The 26980-nt window shown below is 40.4% G+C and overlaps 1 protein-coding gene across 5 annotated transcripts in view; it reads left to right on the forward strand.

Annotated features, from left to right (window-relative positions):
- DYRK1A (dual specificity tyrosine phosphorylation regulated kinase 1A) overlaps window positions 1-26980 on the forward strand; it is a 187757-nt gene that overhangs the window by 44340 nt on the left and 116437 nt on the right. For 3 of the 5 annotated variants that reach the window (XM_087871258.1, XM_034401764.3, XM_034401696.3), the window contains exon 2: window positions 847-916. Coding sequence is in view for 1 of the 5 variants with exons in the window: in XM_034401696.3 (XP_034257587.1) it covers window positions 907-916 (10 nt within the window). In the remaining 4 variants the exon portion in view is untranslated. Of the gene's footprint in view, window positions 1-846; window positions 917-4383; window positions 4453-26980 lie in introns of all 5 variants that reach the window. The other 2 variants (XM_060686405.2, XM_034401832.3) reach the window with 1 other exon arrangement.

Genomic DNA, 26980 nt, shown 5'->3' on the forward strand with positions numbered 1-26980 from the left:
ATAAAATTAGATCTTCTGAAAAATCCTTGAATATGGAAAACAAGAACGTTCTGTTTAGTGGAAAGATCTGATTGTTCATATACTCAAGTTCACTAATGTATTCTATTGTTGTATGATAGTATTACTAAGAATAGGTTGTAACAGTAGTGCAAAACAATATAAATAAAACTGGGACCTAATTCTACTAAGTTCTGTTTACTTTATCAATGTAAAGTAGTTAGATGGTTCTTATAAAAAAAGAACCAAAACATTTCACAATCCCTTTAGTACATCTGCTACCTATGTTATTAGTTGAAGTGTGATCAAGATGAGTTTGAAAGGAAACATTCAAGCAAGATTTTAGTCTAAAAGAATGTATTCCCATTAAAAAATTGTAATTTCAGAGTCAGATTATGGTATGAAAACATACATAATAGACATTAAAACTGAATGGAATAATAATACATTAGAAGAAAGAAACTTTATATGGGGATTAAGGTCCATTTAAGAATATTTTTAAATTAAAAATATTTATTTTTAAAATATTGAACGTCACCTAATGTCACTCTGGATTTATCTGTAAGTAATGATTTGCCAAACTCTCCCTGATCTAGTATGTTTTAATAACCTTGAGGCATAGCTTCTGTTTCCCCATATGGAGGCCACGAATTTTCAAATTAATAATATGGAGAAAAATCTTTTCCATAATTCAGTGTGATACACAGATGTGTGAAAATCTTCTTCTCGAGACCTTGGACAGTTACTAACTCATAGTAACTAGTACTGACATGACTTGTTAAAGGCAGAATCATAGCCTGTTAAAGAATTCTCCTGATATCATCTAACTAATTATTCTTTATGTTAAAGGGTTTGCTGCTGGCCTCTTCCCCCCACCCTACAGGATGGTATGAGATTTGAAAGAAGACGATGCATACAGGTAACTTTTTAAATTTCAAAAATCTATAAAAATGTTTTGGGATTATTAATACTATACTTTGTTTTTATTGAATTTTAGCTTATAAATAGCTATTTTTCTGTTATAATTAAGTTATCATTTGAATAGTTTTATGTACTTATGGAATCAGTTGGAAGCAGACATTGAATTTGGTATATTTCTCAGTACAGAAATTTAAGTTAAAGCATTTTTATCAGAGTTTGTGCAGGTATCCAGGAAAGGAGAATTCACTACCTCTCTTGGTAATTTAGTTCTGTTGTCAAATTGCTATTACTATGAGCATTTATTTTTTTAAAAAACATTCACCTCCAATCTGGTTACCTGTAACTTAAAACCATTATTCTATGTCATACCTTCTAGGAGGTAAAAACAAGTTTTGATCTTTTCCTATGTGAGGTCAAATGCATATCTAATTTCTTCAATCTCTCCATGTAAGATTTAAATTTCAGTTCCTTGATTATAGTTGTTGCCATACTTATTTGAATCTTTTAAAAATATAATGATTGGAATATAGCATATGTGGTAGAACCTGCTGTTTTTAACATGATGTTGGTGTGCCACATATTAGTTATCATGGAACATAGCAATGTCACACCAATGACACTTTAAAAGGATATCTGGTTCTGTGAGACTCCAAAATTAAATAGAGCATAATTATTAAAAATAGTGATTGAAATCATACAAGAAGAGATTTCATGAAAGTTTTTTGAAATATGAGCTGGTTAAAAAATAATGATCTATGAATTTATTCATGTACCAGATCAAAGGTATAGAGATAACTATTCCATTCTGGACTGTAAGCATAATATACCAGTTCTGAAAGCCCTTCAACTCTCTACAAATGCAGATTTAGTTCATTGGATGTGGGCTATTATCATTTAATGGTTACAGAAGCATTTAATAAGTAATACTCCATTTGTTGGCTGCTGGCTGCAGTAACCCTGTTTCTTCACTTAATAATGCTAGTATATATTCTATTTTATATGTTTGTAGATTAACTAAAAGCTTTTTTAAAATACTTATCTCCAAGATAGTTAAAGTTACTAAAATGGTATATCATTGATAAAAGTATATTAAAATGGCAACTCCAACATTTTGAAAATAAGAAAAGTGTTGGAAGTATTCAGCAATAAATCTGCTTATGGATCATATTGTAGCTTTAGCTGTGGCTATATAAAAGTTCTGAGAAATAGTGCTTACTTTTATTCTTGCTCTGTGTTAATAAATACTCCCCCCCCCCCAGTGATTTAAATCACATCAAAACATTACAAAGTAGTTAACAATCCTGCAGCCTGGCATATTTTCTACTAAAATTAGTTTGTAATTTTCCCAGTAAAGATTGTGATAACTTTGTTTATCAAAAAGTTAACGACTTTGTGATAAACTAGAGATTTTGGTTAGTGTATTGCATGACTCTAGGAATCATAAGAGTTACATGCTAAATTACATGTATGTTAGATGTAATTCAGTTTCATTTTTTTATTTGCTATCATGAACTTTTGTAACATTAATATTTAAAATACATTTTACATAGAAGTAAAATTCCTTATAGTAAAACAGTGGAAAATGAGAAAAATGAAATGCATTATATTGTAGTATATTTGTCTTTCATTCCATTCTTTTTTTCCAAATAACTAGAAAAAATAAAGGACAGAAAAAGATGCTAATGTTGCTAATGCAACCTCAACATTAGATCATAATACATGTGGTATCTTCTAATTTCATAATTTCACTATGCCTCATCTTTCCCCCTTACATGGGAGAAATATATTAAGGAAAGGAAGAAGTGATGTCTACATTTCCTAACTAGGAACCATCTCTGCAGGTCCTGGCTGAGGCTCTTTCTTTGGGCCTCATTTCTTCCTCTTCAGGAGGAATAGAATATGGATGCAGTATGCAGGAGGAGCCTAACATGATTCCTGTTTGTGGGATATAACAGACAACTCCTGTTTCACCTGTGATTCATCCTTCCTATTTAGGATCAAAATGACAGATATGGCCCACTATTTTCCTTTGAAGAGAAAAGATGGACCATAGGCAAAGGATTGGTAAAATAAGCTAAAATGGGAATATGGAAATGGGTAGGCAATATTCAGGAGGGATATCATTCAGAACATTGCAAACTGGATGGGTTGGCCATATAGACTGGGGTTTTCCCATTGTTGGTTAATTATTCTTCTTGTGTTATTCAAATTATTCTGTGTTATAAAAATTATTCTCACAATTTTTGTACCAATATGCCTTTTGTGAAGATTCTGTAAAATTAAAACTTCTGGCTTCAAATACATGCTGATTGAAAATATAAAGTAGCATTAGGTGAAGTGGGGCTTTCAATCATACATAGACAAACAAGATTATTGTAAACTATCATAAAATTCCTTGGAGAAAGGTTTAAGGTTTTATTTATTCATCAAATTTATTTGCCACCCATCTTGCAGTTCACATGGCTCTTGAGTGGAGGTAATATGCCATTTGAATGTGTAAAAGAAAAGTAGACGTACTTTGGATTTCTATTTTTTTTTTTTAAATTTAAAATTAAACCAGTGTCAAAAAATAAAACAGAAGAATTAAAACAATGCTTCCAAAAGAAATTTGGAAGATGTATGTCTAATGATGCATACATTTATATATGATGTTAAGGATTTAAGTGTATTCTGTGTAGCTCTTCTTGGGTCAATTTTTTGACCAAAACAATTTCTTTTGCTTTAAAATGCATTGATCCAGTCTTCAGTTTTCCAATATTTGAAATAACAAACCTGGCATATAATAATAATATTAATTTAATCAATTGCTTATGTTTTATCAGTTTATCAGATTTAGAAAAATGGATGGTACACACACAAAAAAAAAACCAATACCCCTGTGTTGTTTTTAGTGCCTAAAAGTTTTGAGTGACTTATAGAGCAACATCAAAAATTCTTAGCCAAAATAAAAGAAATAATTTGTTGGGCATTGCTATCAACTCAATCAACAGTACCCAGTAAACATATAAGTAGTATATAGTGTATCTTTGGCTGAATGTAGCATCACGTGTGGATTATCTTCATTGGCGAGTTTTTGATAATTTAGTGAGATAGGTTTAAATGACATTCTGTGCCACAGAGTGTTTCAGTGAGAATTCATCAAATTCATATCCCATAATTTCCAGACATTTTTCAAACTTCAAGAGAAAATGCTACACTAATGTACAAGTTTTATAATATATTGAAGAGTTTCTCTTGATGTTAAGTGAAGCAGGTGTGTACAGTTATTCTAAGTTGTAAATAGTTATAATAGTACTTACAAAGGAGCGACTGAATATATCTTATTTGGAACAGCATTTGTGATCGTTCCTTTTGCTGAATATATTCAGCATTAATGGGTTTTCCATTAATAATCAAATCTAATTGTATAAAATCCTCTATCTTCCCACTCCTTGTATTGAACAAATTTATTCTCGTGCTTAAAAGAGGGTGATCGAGGAATGGGAGAAGAGATCAGGAGCCAAGGATTGTTTCCATCTTTTCAAAACTTCTAAAGTAAGTTTTAAGTATGAATTTGTAACAGTAAATATTTCTTAATATCAGGAGGAACAACATAAATTTAACTGATAGGAAGTCCAGTGTTAATGCAGTACACATCCTTCGAATGTTATTTTATTTCCTAATGATTTAATTTTCTTAATTTTAAAAGCATGAAAATAATGTTTCAGTTTAGCAAACTTTCATCAAGCTTTGGTTATCTTTCACAGTTGCCTAATACTAGATTCTTAAACTAATGCATAAATGAGGGAATTCTTTGCTATGTAGGAAATCAGGTGTTAGGCAATACATTTAGGAGTATTTGTAACAAGAAAAATAATATTAGAGTAAGAATCACATTTTATGATCTGTTTTGTTTAAAAAGAATCTATATCTTATCCATTGATATTAATTATGGCTTGTGCCAATGAATATAGTTAAATTTTTGACATGCAAGGTCGCTTAACGTTTGGAATTGCAATCTTGTGCATGTTTAGTGAATAGTGAGCACAGGACCTCTCAGCAACAGTTCAAAGTTACAATGGCACTAAAAAAATGAACGTATGACTAGTTCCTAAATTATGGCCCCATGAGCATGTGATTAAAATTTGGGCACTTGGCAGTCCACACAGTTACAGCTACAGGGGTGCTTTAACTACCTCCCACCATGTGCCAATCTTCCCCCTATTTTTGCCTTTTGAAGTGCCTTGCACTTGGCTACATACCTCTGTAGCTCCCTGCAGCCACTGCCACCTGCTGCCTGTAGCTAACCTTTACGGTCATCTTCCTCCTGCTGGCCCAGGGTCCAGGCACTGAGTGAGGGTGCAGCTGTGAGATATATGATAACGGAAACTCTCACTCTTGGATTCACCTCCTGCAAAGTCTCGCCCATGGAAGCATCTCTACAAATTTTGGCCCCTGGAAGTGCACTCACAGGGAAGTGAGGCTTTCCAGTAGCCCATTGATCATAAATACTTCCCAGTGCCAGGAGCAAGAAGATGGAAAGCTTAGCAGGGGGCACCAATGGTAGGGTCCTTGAAGTATAGGGTACTGAATGTGACTGTGGTTGGGACTGAGCTGGGATGGCTGGGGCTTCCCAGGGCAGAATGGCTTTGTGGAAGTGAGCTAGTGCAGTGGTCCCCAACCCCCGGTCCGCGGACCGGTGCTGGGCCGTGGAGTACCTGGCACCGGGCCGCGCAGCGGCCGGGGGACATGAACGCTGCAGCGCAAAGGCTCCTGGGCCGTGCGCAAAAGCTCCTGGGCCATGCGCAATGGGCCGTGCGCAAAAGCTCCTGGGCTGTGCCCCTACCCCTGCGCGCGCTCAGCGGGCCACGGCGATAAAAAGGTTGGGGACCACTGAGCTAGTGGACTGCAGTGGGGATGGGCTTTTGCTTGTTGCTTGGGCTTTTTGCAGCCCCAAAGTGGTGGTGTGCCATAAAGCCGTTTAACCACAGTGTATTCTTTCACTGGCCTTCCTAAGCTTGTGCTGCATTTCAGCAACCCCTCCCCCAACTTCTGCAGGTTGCACCAGGCCTTCCCACCCCTGCAGCACTCCCATGCTCTGTACGTAGGATTACCACTTCTTCCCACCTAATGAACTGTGTATCTTGGGGTTATGACAGCAATTGGAATTCCTGGCACAGCCGTTTGTATGTAATGCAGTCACATGATATCTTACTTCATGACTGCATCACTTAGTGATGGAAATTCTGGTCCCAGTTGTGATCTTAAGTCAAGAATTACCTGTAATACTTACCATGCTCTTGTCTATTCTTTCTATTCTTTCATAGGAGAACATTTTAACTACTTTTTCAACAGAAGTTTACCCAATTTTAAGATTTAAATTTAGGCTTTAATAATTTTACTAAACCTGATATACTTTTAAACTGATTTATCTTTAGAAAAGGTCTTTTTTTTTAAAAAAGTAATGTTTAAATTAGTGATTTTTGCAACTTACTAATATGCTACAAGAAATTTTTAAATGATGGTTCTCATAAATTCTGGGAGGTTCACTGAGGTTCTTTTGTTCATTTCTTAGTCTTTGGGAGATGGAAGGTGCTAGACTGAATTGTTCATCTCAATTTAATTCAGATGTTTGGAGAATTTGTGGGCCTGTCATTTAAGGTGGAGAACATTGTGTTACTGTAAGAAATCAAGTTTAAACAATCCAAATACTGGTTAATTAATAATTAAATCCTCCTCCTTAGTATTAATAAGTTCATTCTGTAGATGATAATTTGTGGAATTTATTATATATAAATTATAATTATAATTTATAACATGTAATATTTAATGAAACTGAAACCAGGGCCATACCTTTGGAAAGTTTTTTCCTTCCTTCCTTCCTTTGTATGCATGAAGACGGTATTCATGTACATATACAAATTATTTGATCAATAATTTTTCATTGTTTTAGTGCCTTAGTAATTGAAATGTATAAATGTTTCAGTTATAAACATTTTATTTCATAATACCGTAAAAGATGAAAGAGTCAATTTAAGCCATCAAGTCTGCACTTCTTTTTCAGTGCAAGACTGAACTGTGGGTTCTATCTTTGTCAGTTCATGATCTTAATGGCAAAACGTAAAAAAAAAAAGTATCAAAAGGGTCACTGAGTAATTTCTAAATTACTTAGATGATATGCAAAGTCCTATTAGATATAAGCCATGATAAGTAATTTCTACTCAGTGCATTGCATCTTTTTCACTGTCTTTCTGATCTTCAACTAGTGTTGATATGTAAATATTTATTTATTTTAAACCAGTAACTGTTGCTTTCCTTATGTAGAAATGTGCCATTTTTATCTTTATTGAATTTGAAATAGTAAGTAGTATGTGTATGTGTTTTCAGTGAAAATGAAGAGTATATAGTATATATAAGTGCACTGCAAGATAATTCAGGTGGTAATTACTACTTAGAACTAAGTGTTATGGGGAGGGAGCTACCTTCTGACTCTTAAAGAAAGTATTCACTGCTGGGGATTTATAGAAAATAGGTTTTGTTTTTGATTTAGAACAAAATGATACTTTGGAACATTTCAAGGTAACTTGTGTTTTATTAAGCTTGAGACAGCTTATCTGTTCTATGTTCTATTAGAACAAATGTCACAACATTTTGAGTGTCATGCCAACAGATTATGAGGACTCCAGTTAATTTGTTTAATATGGCTTCTAACCTTCATCAATAAATATTACCTATCTGAAGTTATGGTTTATTTCTACCTGTGGGGCAAAATCTGACAAAGTAGTAACTTCAGTGATTTCAGAACAAAACTATGGCAAAATACCCAATTCCTATTATATTTTGTTGTCTTTTCCGCTACTTTTTGAGACTGTCTGGTTTGTCTCTGCTTTGTTTTTATAACTGATTAGCTATTATTATTTTTAACTGTATGAAAACTTTTTCTCACAAGAAGTGGGTACAGAGCCTGAGCTAGAGTATCACCAAAACAGAATACAATAAAGTGATTACTCTCTGTGATTTGGAAATTATATTTCACTTGATGCAGAGTAAAATTGTATTTGTCTTCTTGCAACCAAATCAGAGTGTTAGTGTACTACTTCTTGTCTTTACTGAACACTCAGGGCCAATGTTTACGGTTTCAGTTTGAAAAAGAATGGAAAACCTTAGGATGATCAATTCTTTTAAGGGGGTAAGATAAGTTGATGTTCTCTGAGTCTGTCAGAGTTGTTAAGTCCTGTCCTTGTTGCTAGGGGCTCCCAGCTTTTGACTCAGTCCTTCAGGCTAGACAGATGTGTGGGACTGTGTCACTTGCCATTTCTGATTGCTCTTCTTCTCAAACATGGATTTCTGAAAATTGTTAACCTAATAGTGAGTGACAGGATGATTCCACACCTGGGTTGAATCGTGCCCATCCCCTGCAGCTAGTTTCGGATTGCCTGTTAACAGGGGTATCCCAGCCCCTCTACTTATTACTATATAGCAAAGGTATCTCTGTTGAACAGCAGGCATTCTGGCGCGGCGTGGAGCTTTGCGCTCCCGTGGGGGCTGGGTTTGGAGCCTGTGGAGTGTTCACAGTCCCTGCAGCCGGGACATCTTGAGTGGACTTTGCAGGCTGGTCGGGCGGCCATTTGGCCTTTCATCTTGCAGAAGCCGCCCAATGTGTTGATTGACTGTCGGAGCTTTGCGCTCCCATTTTACCTGCCTGCTTTCTAGAAGCGACAGCCCAGCTTGATTTGTTTCCCCAGCTTGGTGGCGGCTTTGGACTTCTAAGACAGCCACGTGAGCCTGGAGCTTTAAGTTCTTTGTCCTGCCGCCAGAGGAGCTTTGTGCTCCACAGTTGCTGTCAGGCCGACATTTTGAGCTTCGCGCTCAAATTTCAAATAACGCAATTGCGCTTTCCAGCTGAGCTCCGCGCTTCAGCCAGAGATCTCCGTCCCTTGCTGCCTTTCCTTGCTGGAATTTAAGCCTTTGACTTGTGGATTGAGCCTTCCCTTTAAAAGGCTTCGAAGGAGCATTGTGCCCTCAGTGATTTGGGCTGCACCACTTTGAGCGGCCATTTTGCAAAACTTGCCTCTATTGCTGCCTTTTCTGTACCATACCTCACTTCAATGATTGACAGAGCCTGTGTCAGTGCCGGACTTGTTTCAAAATAAACACAAACACACACACACACACACACACACACACACACACACACACACACACACATATTGATAATACAAACGAAGAGGGATAAAATCTTCCTTTGTTTGCAGTAGGGTTATCACCCTTCGCGTACTATAATAGCCGGAAGGCCGAATCTGCCAAGCAGATGAACTTGGTTCCAGTGGACACGTGTCCAGGAACTTCTCAGGTCTGCGCTCCAATGGACAGGGCCACAGGCAGCAAGGGCTCATACTCCCATCATAAGCCTTGCAGCCACAGTAAGGCAGCTAGTAGAGGTGAGAGTCGTAGGGATCAGGCCTTGCAGAAAATCTGCAACAAGGCCAGCAAGCATGCGTCCTCGGACATAGTAGCCAGTATTAACTAACATCAGGTATGTATGTATTTTTTTCTTCTGCTTAAAATCTGCTTGAGTCTCCTAGTTTCTCCTGTATTGTCTAGTTTCCTTCATTATTGCTTATCTTTTGTTATGAGTTGCAATATGACTACAAACAATGGCATGACAAAGTAGCAACAATAGTGCACTGGAAAATCTGCAAGAAATATCATTTGCTTGCAAGAAATAACTCTGTTGGGACCATAAAATAAAAAAGGCATAGAAAGTGAAGAAGCTAAATTGCTTTGGGACTTTAGAATTCAAACAGATAAGACACCTGTCACATAACACCCCAGACTTAACAATTGTCAATAAGAAAAACACAGAAGTCTTGACTAGTGGACATGACAGTACCCGGAGACAGCAGACAGGCACATAATATCTTTCTTTCAATCATCAATCGGCAAAACAAAGTTTTGAAAAATAGGTTTATAGCTGATATGATGAAATGATAGCACAAAGTATATACCGTATTTTCCGGCGTATAAGACGACTGGGCGTATAAGACGACCCCCAAATTTTCCTGTTAAAATATAGGGTTTGGGCTATACTCGCCTTATAAGACTACCCCTCTTCCAACGCACACCAAATAAAAATTAAAAAAACATCAACTGGCTCACCCACAATGTAAAAGCAGCTGTGCTAGACCCAAAATGGCCCCTGAAACAAGCAGGAACCTCACACAGCCACAAAAAGCCACAAAAAACAACTTTCACACTTTACACACACACAACACAACACAACACAACTGGCTCATCCACAATGTAAAAGCAGCTGTGCTAGACCCAAAATGGCCCCTGCAACAAGCAGGAACCTCACACAGCCACAAAAAGCCACAAAAAACAACTTTCACACTTTACACACACACAACACGACACAACTGGCTCATCCACAATGTAAAAGCAGCTGTGCTAGACCCAAAATGGCCCCTGTAACAAGCAGGAACCTTACACAGCCACAAAAAGCCCCAAAACCCAACTTTCACACTTTACACACACAAAATTCCACATACAGCTTTGTGAGATTTTGTGTGTTTGTGTAGTTAGAGTGAAACACTACAGAAACACACTAAATCTCAGAAAGCTGCACAAATATTATTTTATTTTATTTTATTTTTATTTTTATATGAAAGCTAAATTTAAAACTTCCTAAACTTTAAATGGCTAGGTCTAAAAAAGAACAACTAAAAAAACCCCCAATTAACTTTTTTTTTTTTAAAGATCCCAAAGGGGAAAAAAACTTACCCAATAGAACAGGGGTCTCCAACCTTGGCAACTTTAAGACTTGTAGACTTCAACTCCCAGAATTCCTCAGCCAACTTTGTTTTGCTGGCTGAGGAATTCTGGGAGTTGAAGTCCACAACTCCCTGCCTGCTTGATTGCAGGCAGGGAGTTGCTTGCTGATGGAATGGATTCAGGCAAGCGAAGCAAGGCAAGCAGCTAAGGCAGTGGTTCTCAACCTTCCTAATGCCGCGACCCTTTAATACAGTTCCTCATGTTGTGGTGATCCCCAACAATAAAGTTATTCCTAAAACCATCAAAAATATGTGTTTTCCGATGGTCTTAGGCCAAGGGTCCCCAACCTTTTGGACCTCAGGGACCACCAAGTTCATAATTTTAAATTTTGCGGACCACTAATACGAATCCAGTGCACCGCTTGCTGAAGCACCTGGACTCCCAGTACGGGATGGGGTCCTTCAGGCACTCTCCCTCCTGTCTGTCTCTCTCTCTCTGTCTCCCACTCTTTCTCTCTCATTCTCTCTTTCTCTCTCTCTCATTTTCGCGCTCTCTCTCTCCCTCTCTTTCTTTCTCTCCCACTCTTTCTCATTCTCTCTTTCTCTCTCCCCCTCTCTCATTCTCTTTCTCTCTCCCCCTCTCATTCTTTCTTTCCCCCACTCTTTCTCTCTCTCCCCCCTCATTCTCTTTTCCCCCCCTCTTTCTCATTTTCTCTCTCTCTCTCTCATTCTCTCTCTGATTCTTTGATTCTCTGTCTCTTTCTCTGTCTCTCATTCTCTCTCTCTCTCTCTCTCTCTGATTCTCTCTGTCTCTGTCTCTTTCTCTCATTCTCTTTCATTCTGTCTTTTTCTCTCTTTCTCTCTCTGTCTCACTCTGATTCTCTCTCTCTCATTCTCTCTCTGATTCTTTGATTCTCTTTGATTCTGTCTCTTTCTCTGTCTCTCATTCTCTCTCTCTCACTCTCTCTGATTCTCTCTGTCTCTTTCTCTCATTCTCTTTCATTCTGTCTTTCTCTCTCTTTCTCTCTCTGTCTCACTCTGATTCTCTCTGATTCTCCCTTTCATTCTTTGTCTCTTTCTCTCTCTGTCTCATTCTGATTCTCTCTCTTTCTCTCTCATTCTCTCTCTCTCTCATCTCATGGGCCAGCCAGTGTCTTGGGGCTGAGAGGAAGTCAAGCATCTCCCTGAGAGACTGAGGGCCGAAAGAAGTGTGGGAGCGAAGCACTACTTGAACTTGTGCGGCATGAGCATTCGCCTTGGTATATTTGCGCCAGCCGATGGCCAAGGCAGCCCTCATCTGTCTGCTGAAAGTGCAGCATCAGGATTCTGCCTTGCTATATTTGCGGCGCAAGGCAGCCTTTGTTTCCTGCTGCTTGGGACTCAGAGCAGTAAATAGCGTCTGATCCGGAGAGCAGCTGGATTTTGCTCTCTAATCCGGATGCCAAATCGGCCCTCTGCAAACTCTCGTCTCTCGAGGAGCGCTCCCTGAAGCGGGGCTGGAAACTTTGGTTGGACTGCTTGAGAGAGGAGAGCTTGCAGGGGGGCGATTTGGTGTCTGCAATGGAGAGCGGCATCCGGCTTTTTCTCTCCGCTGTAAGAGCGCTGTAAGAGTGGCAGCCCTCATCTCCTAATGCTTGGGACTCGGAGCGGTAAATGGTGACTGGTCCGGGAAGCAGCTGGATTTTGCAGTCCCAAGCATTAGGAGATGAGGGCTGCCGCTCTTACAGCGGAGAGAAAAAGCCGGATGCCGCTCTCCATTGCGGACACCAGATCGCCCCCCTGCAAGCTTTCCTCTCTCAAGCAGTCCAACCAAAGTTTCCAGCCCCGCTTCAGGGAGCGCTCCTCGAGAGACGAGAGTTTGCAGGAGGCTGATTTGGCATCTGGATTAGAGAGCAAAATCCAGCTGCTCTCCGGACCAATCACCATTTACCACTCCGAGTCCCAAGCATTAGGAGATGAGGGCTGCCACTCTTACAGCGCTCTTACAGCGGAGAGAAAAAGCCGGATGCCGCTCTCCATTGCGGACATCAGATCGCCCCCCTGCAAGCTCTCCTCTCTCAAGCAGTCCAACCAAAGTTTCCAGCCCCGCTTCAGGGAGCGCTCCTCGAGAGACGAGAGTTTGCAGGGGGCTGATTTGGCATCTGGATTAGAGAGCAAAATCCAGCTGCTCTCCGGACCAGTCACCATTTACCACTCTGAGTCCCAAGCATTAGGAGATGAGGGCTGCCACTCTTACAGCGCTCTTACAGCGGAGAGAAAAAGCCGGATGCCGCTCTCCATTGCGGACATCAGATCGCCCCCCTGCAAGCTCTCCTCTCTCAAGCAGTCCAACCAAAGTTTCCAGCCCCGCTTCAGGGAGCGCTCCTCGAGAGACGAGAGTTTGCAGGGGGCCGATTTGGCATCTGGATTAGAGAGCAAAATCCAGCTGCTCTCCGGATTAGGAGCCATTTACCACTCTGAGTCCCAGGCAACAGAAGAGGAGGGCTGCCTTGCGCCACTCCTGACACAAATATACCAAGGCGGAATGCTATTGCCGTACAAATGAAAGTAGTGCTTCACTCCCACAGCTTCCAGCCATCGCAAACGCCGCTTCTTCCCGCTTCTGCCGCCCCCTCCCCCACCGCCACAACAGCACCATTCATTCCGGATGGCGAGGGCTGCGCTCGTTTTTCTGTATTGCACCACCTGCAAAACCCCTGTGAAAGGGTTGTTTGACCCCCAACCACTGAGCTAAGGTAAGCAAGCCGGAGGGGGAAAAGTTTTTCCCTTTTCCGTGGCTCTGGCGGTCCCAGCTGAATTGCCTGATTAGCAGGCAAAGCTGGGATCGTCAGAGCTTAGATCGCCAGAGCCATTTAAGGCTCGTCAGAGTCTTTCGGGCTGGTCTGCCTGGTTACAGGAGAACGACACCCGGCGTATAAGACGACCCCCGACTTTTGAGAAGATTTTCATGTGTTAAAAAGTCATCTTATACGCCGGAAAATACGGTACTACAAAAATTGATTAAATTACCATCACAAACTATAAAATCATAGACTAATACAAGTAAAATGCTAAGATTTTAAACATGAGAATTAATATAAGGAACATTTTTAAAGTTTACATGAAGCTGTGTCTCTATATTATTTATTACATTGATTTATACAGCAGCATGTGTTATGAATGTGATTCTTGAGTGGCTGATATGTTAAAATAATATTAAAAAATAAAAACTTCCAGTGGTCACTGAGGGTAAAAGCAGTCAAAATTAATGAAAAAGACCTTTCCATGGGCCATTAAAGATCCCCAACCTTTAAGCCAGGCTGTGGGTTGTGGACCGCATGCAGCCCTGAATAGCTAATGGCTAATAATGTGGCTCCATAAAATACTAAAAATATTAAAAAATAAAGGAAGTTTGATATTTATATACAGTAACTACATTATATATTTTATAAGTGCCTCAAGATAATTCTTTCTTCATTCAGTGAGGCAATCAAAAGTATTGGACAACTGTGCCCAGGCTCTACAAAGGTGAAATACAAATTCAGTTTGTAAATAAATACTATTTATTAAAAGTAATAAATAGATAATCTATCATTTTAGCCATTGTCTGTCCTCTGCAGGACGAAGGCTTCTTCCACATGTTTCCAACCAATACAGTCCTGAGCTTTCTTTTGCTGATTGGGCCTGCAATACTTGCTGATGTCATCAATCCAATAACAATATTCTTTCCTGATTCTAAATTCAAAAAGACTATAGAATCACTATTATATGATGTTTTATTTTGTGGGGGACTTATTTTTCTGTCCCTCTTAGCAAACTATAATTTAATAAACACTCCCCCCCCCGTGCTCCAGTTAATTATGTCCAGAAGAGATCCAAACTACTGCAGAGAAGTAGCAAAAACTCTTCAGCTGAATAACATTTAGCATTAAAAGTGTCAGAGGAAAGGAAAAAGACTGATTGGTTCATGGGTCTAGAAACCATCTGAGCTTGGAACTGAAGCTTGGTCTTCATAGGTTTGCTGATAAAGTTCAGACACTTTTTTTTTCTCTGATATCCTTTATCAAACAGATAATCAATTGTGTTCTCTTCTGTGCATCGTGATATTTTACATATTGTGTAGTTCAAACTGCTTCTGTTATGACTTCTGTCAGAATTTGCTTATAATAGAATCTATAATTTGAGAACACCTTCCTTCCTTCCTTCCTTCCTTCCTTCCTTCCTTCCTTCCTTCCTTCCTTCCTTCCTTCCTTCCTTCCTTCCTTCCTTCCTTCCTTCCTTCCTTCCTTCTTCCCTCCCTCCCTCCCTCCCTCCCTCTGTCTCTGTCTCTGTCTCTCTCTTTCTTTCTCCAAAAAAATCAGAGAATTCTGCAGAATGAGAATCAATAGACAATTCCACATCGTTCTCTCACTAATGGAACATGCCAACTCCACTCACACCAGCGGAAGAGGCCTGCTACGGATCCTGTCTGCTAAGAATTGAAATAGACAGGGTCAAAGAGAAGAGCTTTTTCTTGTGTGGCCCAATCCCTGTGGAACACTCTACCACCAGAAGCGAGAACAATACTCTCTATTTTGGCCTTCTGGAAGGGTATTAATTTTTTTTAATTAAAGCTTTTCCAGGTGGCTCACTGCTGAAGATGGCTGAAGGGACCAGAAGACCTCATCCCTGTTGTATCCATCTCTTAGCTTTCTTCATTTTGGTTTTAGTACAGTTTTTAATTATATTTTAATCCATGTAGTTATAATATTTTAATATTTTAATTATTTTTTACTTGCGTTATATATAATTTATAAGCCAAACAGAGTCACTTTGGGTGGCATAAAAATTTAATAAATAATAGTAATAATAAAAATTCTTTGGTGGCTTATTACTAAATATCATTGGTACAGTTTCTGATAATCCAAAGGATGGAAGAAAAGTGGTTGGATTCTAGGTTGATCCTACGTTGCCCGTGAAGGGTGTAACAAAATATAGTATAATATTAAAGATAGAGAATTATATTATTTACAGACTTCTCATTCAATATTGAAAAAATAAATTTATACTCCCGATTATTGAAGATTTTATGTATCTTGCGTCGTATGAGTAAGTGGCTTGTGGATATGGATTATATATAAACAGAAATAATGTTACAGATGTATAACTTTTGTGTTGTTCTTTCTATATCATGATTCCTGTTCTGCTTATTTAATTAAAAGCACTGAAAAAAGAGAATTATGTCTTTAATCCTTAGTATGGATTAAGATTTTTGTTTATAATGAATTTGGTAAATCATGCAAGATTAAAAGTGGCTTGATTGTATTAAGTTCAACTTGTTTTCCAAATTTGTTGTCACTAAAACAGGCTTGCTTATAAACTGTTATGAATAGTTGGTTGAACATTAAGTCCATGTTTAGAACCTTAGTTAATTTTTGGAAAAAGGTAAAAAAAATTGTGGGCAGGATAGTTGGAAGTTATAAGAAGGACTGAACTGGCATGTAATTTAATTAATTTAATTAACCTGTTTCCAAGTAACCTGCAGCACTGTGCTTAACTAAAAATATTTGGATATTTTATATATTAAATTTCATTCAGTCATATGACAGTGTTTTGATTATAGTCAGAGTTGACAGACTATGGAATGATTGGAACTTGGAATGCTGAGAGTTAGAAATCTTAGAGCAGCTGGTAAGGTTTTAAAGTTACTTCTATTTTGAAACTCAGACAGCATAATAATAGTTTGTTATTTTCATATTTGTTAATTAAAATATTGTCAGTTTCAAAAGAAACTAACAGTGTATTAAAAGTTCTGTATATTTTATATTACCTTATTAAAATACCTTTCAGTAATGATATATTACGAGGGACATGTTATATGAAATAATGAATATAATATGAGGGAATAATTTGCTTAAATCTCCTAAGATTGAAAAATTTTAGAGTTTGGTATAGTGGGTTAAGATGCTGGGATAGAAACTAGAACTAGGTGAGTTCTCCAGCGCGCTGCTCGGAGAATCCAAAGCATGGGTTATTCTTAGTTTATTAGCCAGAGACTGAGTGTATGTTCCTTTAAATTTCTTGGTCACGCCTCCTGTGCTTGGCTGAGGTCAGTTTTATTCACTCAGTTGAGCTGTGGTCCTTGCTTAACGACCACTTATGCAGCAACCATCATTTCTGACCTTTGACAGCTTCTGACAAGCAAAATCAATGCAAAAGCTGACAAGAAGTCGTAAAGGGCAACCACATGATGTCCTCTTTGAACAACAGCACATGATACTCTTATCAGTCTAATGAGCAGAAAGGCAGAGTTAACCCCATTCCTTGGATTCTCTCTCCACACACAGAGAAGGAGTGTGTCAGGTAAGACCAACGCCCCATTTCGGTTATTGCTAATGTTTGTTCTATTTGCATATTGCTTAAGTTTTGATGGTGGTGCTCCAAATTTGGTATCTCTGGGTTTCTTCAGTTAAACAGTGTCATTTTTTGGGATCCTGGAAATGTGCCTTCTTTGCCACAGTGCCCTTTGTAATAATAATGGATAGCCTCCATCCTGCTGATATTTTAGGGAGCCCTGAAGACCTGACTCTTCACCCAGGCCTTTATTCCGGATGATTGAAGCCCACTTTTGAATAATGTGTGTTTGCTTTGGTTGTTACCCAGTTGGTCTCATATTTTGTTCTCTATGTAAATTATTTAATTTTATTGTAATTGGTGTTTGCTCAGAGTCAAATGGTGCAAAAATTTAAGTAAATAGGTATTCTGTAGCTCCAAAGTGGTAAGAGAATTGGTACTCTGATGATGTGATGGATACTGTAAAAGTACTGTTTGTTAGTTATTTACATGTCAGAATTTAATCACCTCATCTGATGAGAAAATCTTGGGAAGTCCTCTTAAGAGTCATTCTCTCCATTCTCTGGATAGATGGCAGGGTTCTTTGGCATTTCCCTCCTCCATGATTCTAGAAGATCTTTAAAGACATTTTTATCATCACATATTCAAACTTAGGTAAGTTTTATTGGTGTCCAATGTGGGTTGTGTTTCCTTATTATTGCTTTTATAGATTTATTGTTGGATTGATTATGTAACCTGTCCAATGTCTTTTGATATGAGAGAGTGATCAATAGTATAAAATGAATTAAGTATTTATTTAGACAAATAATTCTCTGAGCAATAATTTAATGGTTTGTTTTGAATATCTGTGAACTAGTATATATTTTGTTCATCAAAGTGGCTAAACCAATACTTATGAAGCTTTATTAATTTTTTTCTGCAACAAAAAATTCCTAAGGTTTTAATTTTATTGCTACTTTTTATCATTGCAATTATTTTATGGTTCTATTTTGCTTTTACAATGTTAATAATTGGTAGCTTTTTAAAAAGAACTATATAACATGTTTAACATGGTAAATTGTTCAGCATCAAGCAGGAAGTAAGAAAAAATTGGATAGACCCCCATTGCTGTTCATTAGTATTTATGGGCAAGGAATGCTTGTGATTGACACAGTTTAGTTTAGTTTAGGGAAGTGAGCATGATTATATTTGTCTTGAAAATTATGCATGTTATCTATTGAGGGCCTGAGTAGTTCTCAACAAAGTTTAGGTAATATGCATGATGCTAGAAGTACGGATCTTAAAATCATTTGATTGAAAATCAAAATGGTTATGAAAAATGGAAGAATTTAATTTAATTTAATTTAATTTAATTTCGAATTTATATACCGCCCTTCTCCCTGAGGACTCAGGGCGGTGTACAGCCAAGATAAAAAACATAGAATACAAATATTAAAACATTTAAAAATATATATAAAATTTGGCCCAAAAAATTAAAAATCACAGACTAATTAAAAGGATTTAAAAGTTTTAAAATTTCTTCTTAAGCCAACCCGGCTTGCTGGAAAAGATAGGTTTTCAGGGAACGACGGAAGGCATTGAGGTCCTGGATTCTTCTTATCTCCGGGGGCAACTGATTCCAGAGGGTGGGAGCCCCCACAGAGAAAGCCCTCCCCCTGGGGGCCACCAGCCTACATTGTTTGGCTGATGGCACCCTGAGGAGGCCCTCTCTGTGGGAGCGCACGGGTCGATGGGAGGTCATCGGTAGCAGTACCGAATGATTGCCAAAATGATTGCCAAAAACCAGAGTAAACCGATGCTCTGACAGGAATAGAGACATTTTAGTATGTGCAAATTGCTTATAAAGTGATATGAGGCTTATTGTGGACAATAAAAAAGTTGGAAAAATTATGTATAAGAAATGGACAATTCAGGAAGCTTAACTAACTTTGTTCTTCTACAAATGGCTCTTGAGCTGGTTTGGACGTTATGGTAAGGAAGTGTAGGTATTATATATTGATTGAAGATCAGCACACTCTTTCTGTATAGCATTGTCCTTTTGCACCCTGTGTAAAGCATCAGGAGAGATGTACATGAAACAGGGAGAGAGGGAGGAGATATCTGCCTAGCTAGCCAGTTCAGCTGAATGAATTGTGGTGATCAGTGGAATGACAGATGTCATAGCTGATCATCCTCATGGTCTTAAAAGTCATAGCCAGACGATCTAAAGAGAGTTAAGAAAATAAAAATTTAAAAATACAAACAAGTATATAAAGTAGCAAAAGGCATAAAAACATTGATAGTGTGTAAGGAGAGGAAAATATGCTACATATAGAGAATAATGGTGTAAATCACATGCTTTAATCTCTTTTGCCTATTTCTTCTCACTTTTTCTCTCAGTTTAGGATTCTTCCCTTGAACAGATGTATTAAATGTTCTTTGCTTGCTTGCTTCCGTTCCTTTTCAGCCTGGAGTCAAGGTAAAATTTTTAAAAGGGATAGAGATTGAAGAGCAAAGGGGCAGAGTTTAGTTTTTGCACCTAACTGAGGGTGGGGGTGGAGAAAGATCAACAAGTTCACCCCCTCAGCTTTTTTCTTTTTTATTGAAAAACTATGTCTTTTGGGGGAAGGGTGGGGGTTAAATCAAGGGAAAGGTTTTGGGAATCTTGTCCTGAAGCTGCCGCCTTTGCATGCAGGGGTTGGCTTTCTAAAGCCTCACAAGAGGCAAGAGAGGCTTGCAGCCTCCCTCTGGCCAGCGGATCAGCAGCCAGCTGATGAGGCAGAAGGGTCTGAGATTCAATCTGCCAAATTGCTGTCAGCAGAAGTATCCTGCAGTACTGCATTCTAACCACTATGCCACCACGGCTCTTATATAGCTGAGTTCCTTGAGGATCTGTGGTCATTTCTGAAATTACTCTGAAATTACATTGGGAGACAGTATGAGACTTGCAAGGTTGATATCAGCCTTACTAGGTAGACCAGACAAGAAACACAACCAGATGAGCTAGTTCTACTTCATTCTAAAACTACATTAACAGAATTTTGCCAGTGTGAAAGTACAATTCTCCCACTGTGATATTTACAGCCCAAGAAACTAGGGAGGTTGAGCTGTAGGCTATGCAGTTTCTTTTCTGACTTTTCGCTAGGTGGTGTCTTTTAGCCCTGTCTCCCAAGGTTTTTTTCCATGTGTCATTACATTAGCATGTGTTAGTGTCAGACACATGAAATTTTGCTCATAAGATCAATGTGCACATGAAATTGTGCATACTGATAAGAAAATGATTTTTTTAAAAAAATTACCATTACCATTTAGTGAATGGTCAGTAAACAAGATATTTGCTAAATGAAGAAATGCTGTATTTACTGAATATGCCCATTAATAATTTTACTGGTGAATTCTCTAATTAGACCTGAACAAGTCCTTCCTTGATAATCTCTTTATAAGAAATTCTATGTTGATAATCAACTTGGCAGCAATCTTCTTCCTAGTATCTCAGGGATAAGAATATTTGATAACCTGTTTCTGGAATTAGATCTAATTAGTTCTCTATTGCGCTGAGGAGAGACAATTCAGGAATGGGTGTTGTTCGTCTGCCTGGAGACTCAGCCTGTCATCTTTTTGGTGACTTCCCAGTTTGGCTCAGTCTTCAGCCAGACGAGACGTATGAATAAGAACAGCTTCAAGCATCGATTCCTGGATTCTCTTCAATAACTGTGACATACAGAAGGGCAAATTAATTGTTGATCGCAGGAAAGTGATCTGTGCGGCTTTCTAGTCCGCTGGAAAGTTGTCACTCCAGCTTCTCTAACAGCTGAGGTCCCTGCCATTCCCACGACTTAGCAGAGGGGGGCTTAAATTCCCAGCCGGCTCACAAATAACGAGCCGAGGCCCCTGGCACCATCCCACATTGTGGAGGGGACTCAGTCACTGTCCAGATCTGTCCGGGCACACTGACAGCAGCTAGCATGATCAGCGCAACTTCAAGCTGCCACAACATTTGTTCTTCATGAACCAGTCTGCATTCGATGAGCTGGAAAATGGCAGCCTCAGAGCCCTCTACCAGCCACCAGCCTCAGGAGACAAACAGGGACAATAGGGATTTCCCTATGCCCTTCCCAAGCGGCAATCAGGGCTCTTTCAGCCAAGAAAAGCTGTCCATGGGGCAAAGCCTAAAAGCCGTGTTACTGCCTATACGAGCGGCAAGGGCTCGTATAGGCAGCGGAAAAAGATTCCAGACAGCGTCAAAAGGCCATTGAACAAGAAATGGCCAAAGCAGAAAAAGCTGCCAAGTTACAGGGGTCAGGGAATGCTCCCAAGGCAGGAGCACTCATTTCTCATCCTTTTGAAGAATAACTGTTGCAGCCTTGCAATGTAACAAGCCTTTCACAGCCAGTCTGCTATTGCGCCTGGTCACCAAATGGCGCCAGAGAGCTAATTTCTCCTATTTTAATGGAGACATTTGACAGTGCTGATGTTTTTACCAATGCAGCTTCCAATCTGCCTACAGCAGGAACAGGGAGGCAGGTTCCTCCTTTGAGGTCAAGACCACCTCCTGAGGCAGCTTTCACTCCCATTGCGGCGGCGCTCTGCCCAAGGGAGGATAATGGGTCAGAATTATCTGATCATTTAAAAATGGTTATCTCCCAGGCAATAGCACAGGGAATAGCTGAAGGCCTGCAGCAAGGGAGTCAGCCCTCCTCCCTGCCCCAAACCATCCCTCATTGCCAGGTTCAACAATTCACACCCATGGCACAAGGGCCCTGGAAAAGGACTATCAGAGTGCTCATTCTCAGGATCATGCCATCCAGAGTGGAGACTTATCTGGAGAAGAGGATCAGGTCCTGACTCTGTCAGAGGATGACGGGTGTTTTCCACCTGTAGGACAGCCCGGCTTTGGTAAGTCCCATTCCTTGATTCTCTCCTCAGCGCAATGGAGAAGGGGCATTGGTCCTACCTGACATGCTCCTTCTCATGGCACTGAGAGAGAGAATCCAGCCCCACCCTGACTAATATCTGGTCCACATTCTGGGAGGGGTTCATATTTTCACAGGTCACAAGCCTTGTCGTCGCTATGCCTTTGCCGAACTGGGAAGTCACCAGGCAAGGGAGGCGTCACCAAAAAGATGGCAGGCTCAGTCTCTAGGCAGAAGAGAAGAGCAACACCCATTCCTGGATTCTCTCTCTCAGCGCCATGAGAAGGAGCGTGTCAGGTAGGACCAATGCTGCATCTAATCACTAATGCAGAATCTAAGGTCAGGGCTGGTTGGTGCTAATAGGACTCAACAGGGCTAAGAGGCAATGTTCAAGTTCCTTACTTCTGAGACAGCATTGCACATTGACTTTACAGTAGTGGAGAATGGACCTGGAAACTGTTTCATAGTCTTACCCAAAATTAACTTATTTCACAAGTACTGTGTATTCAGATACCAAGGAAAGAGAAAATTCTCTTATCAGTGAAGTTTGATCAGATAAAATCATTGTCTGGTCTTCTGCCTTAGCTGAAAGCCAAGAATTGACAAGTTTCCTAAATATTTGTTCTTTTCATAAACATATAATCATTCACTATTTAAAATATTTAAATGGCACCCTCATAGGCATTGGTCTCAAAGTACACATCACTTTTGGTCTAAAATTGATCATCACTGTATTATTTTTTCTCCACAAACTTTGAGGCTATTATCATCTACTTCTTGATCTCTTTTGAAATGATCTTAACCACTAAATTAATTGTTTTCCTGTTTAATAGCTTGTGGATGATATACAAAGCCCAGTTCTTTGATGTAGTATTTGAAACCTTTTGTAATTTTCTTGTCAATGTAATTTTTATAGGGCATATAGTGGGTAATTTCTCTGATTTGAAGGTTTGCTCATTTTTTTTTGGTTATACTGCTTGGTTGTTTAGTCTTAGCTAATTTTCTAATGTTTATTCTGCCTCACTGCTTTTTTTATGTGTCACATCTGTTTATGACATATTTATATGGAGATTATCACAATGATGTGGGCATTAAATTTGCTACAACAATTTCTGCAAACATTTTTCCTTGATACTACATAATGAAACTTGAATTGCACACAAATCACATTGGTGATTTTCAGAGTTGTAATTTAATTATCCATCTTACATATAAACCAACAGGTTTTTAGATATTCCATTAATATATTGAAAGTTTTCAGGATCTTCTTTTTTAAAAATAAAAAGGGTAAATTTTGCTATTGAGTTGTCATGTCAAAATATTTACAAGTAATTTAATGAAACTAATTTCAGATTTAATTTTGTTGCATATAATATGTGAATTACATTGAACATAATTATGGAATATTACTGATGGAATGACTTCTGGATGATGCTCCAGCATACATAATCTCATATCAATAGTTGTGCTAGTAGCTTTTTTCCATAACGCTGCTCCTCCAATCTATAGAGTGGGATTTGTCTCCTCGTACTGGGGAATACTGAGATGAGATTTTTTCCAAGATCTGCTGACCACGCCCACTTCGCCTCTCCCACGTCAGTCTTTCTCACTCAGTTCTGGGGAACTGTTGTGTTTAATTTGGCTGCTCTTGCAATTAGCTAATTCCGATACTATTGAATTTTGGTGGTTTTTTTTTTTCACTTTCACTAATTATTGGCTGCAGGGGGCTGGCAACGTGTCTGGGGCTCCAGGCCGTTCCTTCCCTTCTAAATTCAGCCGTTCCGATCTGACCCGGCTGGGCGGATCGCGCTAATTCAGCCCTCACGCTGAATTTCTTTTAAGGAGCTGCTATGAGGGAGTTTTTGAGCTGCTTGGGACTGGAGGCGTGTTTGGGGCTCCTGATCGCTCCATCCCGACCTTACTAGGGTCAGCACAGTGTTGTGGATCTGTCCCGGCTGGGCGGATCCGCCTCAAATTTGCCGCCGGCGTTCAGCAGTCCTTCCGCTAAGCCGTTGCTAGGCTAACGCCGCAGCTCTAATCCCAGGACGGCTCCAGAGTCAAGGCTGAGGCGACAGCATACTCTGAGGTACAGGCTAGCTAATTTGACAGCGTTGGCAGTTTACAGCGTGGGAGGCCCCGTTTCTTCACTGGGGTTAGTTGCGGCCGCCATTTTGGATATAAAAACCCTGGCGGCCGCCATTTTGTTTTTCGTCGAGGGAACATCTACAGGCCGCCATTTTGGTCATTAAGGGGAGGTGGCCGCCATTTTAATGACGACTGGAACTGCCAGGTCTCAAATGTCTGACACGAGCCTCTGCATTTAGACAGGGAAGCCGCCAGTTTGGTTTGTTTCGTTTGCCATTTCATTGAGGCATTTTACTTACAAGCCTCTGCATTTACAGACTACTGGTTGTTCCCCTTTTCAGGGGCGGCCAGGTTTGGGCCTCATTACTTGCCACTATCTGTTCAAACGATGGCTTTAGCTTGCCTGTCTCCCTAATTACAGGTCCATTTAATTTGACTCTGGCCTGTATCTGAGACCTTGTTACTGATTGGCTCTCTTTTTGCCTTTGGTTTCAGTTTATCTTCTGGGCCCTCAACTTACCTAATATGGCAGATCTGGATCTGTCTTCTGACTCCGAGCAAGGGGCAGGCGACATTGCTGTGCAGGGCCATCTCAGAGAGAAATCAAAAAAGGCCAAGGCCAAGTCCGCTCGCTCCAAACACAAGACTCCTCAGGCGTCTCTCAGCAAGCGCGAATTGAGACTACACAATGTGCTGGAGAAGCAATTTGAAAGAGCAAAAAAATCTAAGCGCTCCGTGCTGCCTTCTGAGGAACTGGGCACATCTGCACAACTCGTCGTGTCTGATGATGACTCCATACAACAAATGGTCACCACGTACTCACAGGATCGCCATGTTTCTCCGGGGCCCTCGTGTTCTGAGCCTGCTCAACCCCCTCTAACCTCGGCCTCCAACACTGGACCTGAAGCAACTTTCACGCCGACTGCGGCTGGCCTTAGATCTGAAGACACTTCAGGTGAGATGGACCTGCAGTCTATTTTATCTGATACCTTAGCAAAGATACTGGTGGCGAGTCTCCAGCAGACTGTTAATACTGTACAACAGCGTGCTACCTCTGCGGTGGAACCTGCTGGCACCAAGCGTCAATCCAAGGTGGCCAGTTCATCTCTACTTCAGGACTCTACTTTGTCAGAGGAGTCAGACCAGGCACCCGAATGTTCTGAGGACATTGAGTTCTCTGAAGATGAGGGGTTGCCACCGGAAAAGCCCATCTTCACTGGCTTATTCAGGCCGTCTGTGTTCAAGTCTCTCTTGCACAAGGCCAAAGTTACTACCCAATTTGGCATTACTTCTGCACCACAAAACAGCAACCAGCAAACATCGGCTCCTCATGAAGCACTTTTTCAAGTTGCTAAGCCAGAGAAGGACGCAATACCATGTCCTCCTTTATTTGCCGACGTTATTCAAAACGCCTTTGTCCAGCCAGGGTCTCTAACGGCCCCTAGTAGTCTAGACAATAGACTGTATTGTGCGTCCACGGACACGTCGCCGGTGGCCAATCTTGCCTCTAATTCTACTATGACGACTGATGCATTGGATTCCCTCAAGTCAGAAGAGAAGAAAGTCGAGCTAGGTTTTCGGAAGGCTCATCAAGTGGCCGCTTGGGCCATCAAGGCGGCCACTGCCACATCCTTTTTTAACAGAGCCTCTCTGATTTGGCTTAGACAGCTTCAGGAACGCCTTCCGCCTAACGAGAAGCGTATGCACCAAGACATTAACAAGTTGGTGGCGGCTACCGAGTACTCGGCAGATGCGTCTTTAAATGCGGCGAAATTCGCTTCCCGAGCGCTGGCTTCCACCGTCACCAATCGCAGGATGTTCTGGTTGAAAAATTGGAAAGCTGATTCCAAGGCGAAATGGAAGTTGGCGTCTTCCTCTTTCAAAGCTCCATCCCTGTTTGGCGTGTCCCTGGAACCTCTTCTGGTGGAGGACAAAGAGAAGCGTAAAATTCTTCCGTCTACTTATCGTCGTCAAGACCGTAGATACGTGCCCTACAATCAAAGGCAGCCCTTTCGGGTTTCTTCCGGACCCAGCGGGTCCTACTTTCAATGTTCCTCCTCCACCACAGCTGAGCGAGGTTCTGACAGACAGTCATTTCGGGACCGTCAACGCTACCAGACGACGTCCAAAAGGCCATTCAGGGGCGGAGGCTTCCGTGCAGGCAAGAGAGGCAAATGACTCTGCCTCCCCAGGTCCCATTGGTGGTCGGCTCCAACAATTTCACCATCAGTGGGCTCTGTCGACACAGGACGAGTGGATCCGACGCACAGTATGTCACGGACTATGCCTGGAATTCATCGACTCCCCCCCAAGTCGCTTTCTCCGTTGTCCAATCCCTCAACTTCCACAACAACGGCAACTGATGGATGCGGAGATTGCCCACTTGCTGACAATCAGGGCAATAGAACCAGTACCCAAAGGTCAAGAGGGAGCCGGTTATTATTCAACCCTGTTCCTGGTACCCAAGTCGTCGGGGGGTCACAGAGGCATCTTGAACCTGAAACATCTCAACAAATCCATCTTGTATCGCAGGTTCAAGATGCAATCACTGGGATCGATTCTGGCTTGTGTTCGTCGCAATGATCTGATGCAGTCGGTGGATCTTCAAGAGGCCTATCTACACGTCCCGATACATCCATTTCACCGGAAATATCTGAGGTTCGAATACAACTCCCGACATTTCCAGTATTGCACGATGCCATTCGGGCTTTCTTCCGCGCCAAGAACGTTCACCAAATTGGTCTCTGTAGTAGCAGCGACGTTACGGGCTCGGCCAGTTCATCTTCTTTGCTACTTGGACGACATTTTGGTTCTGGCATCGTCTCTTCCTCAAGCCAAGACAGACATGGAGGCTGTGATTCGTGGGTTTCAAACTCATGGATTTATCATCAATTACAAGAAGAGCCACCTCATACCAACAACACGCCTCCTTCACTTGGGAACAGTGATAGACATGACCAAAGGTCAGATCTTCCTTTCACCAGATCGGGTTCTCAGTCTACAGTCATTAACTACTCAGAT

Source organism: Pantherophis guttatus, chromosome 5 (genome assembly GCF_059756535.1).
Source record: "Pantherophis guttatus breed Tessera chromosome 5, ASM5975653v1, whole genome shotgun sequence".
In the NCBI taxonomy this organism is placed as follows: Eukaryota; Metazoa; Chordata; class Lepidosauria; order Squamata; family Colubridae; genus Pantherophis; species Pantherophis guttatus.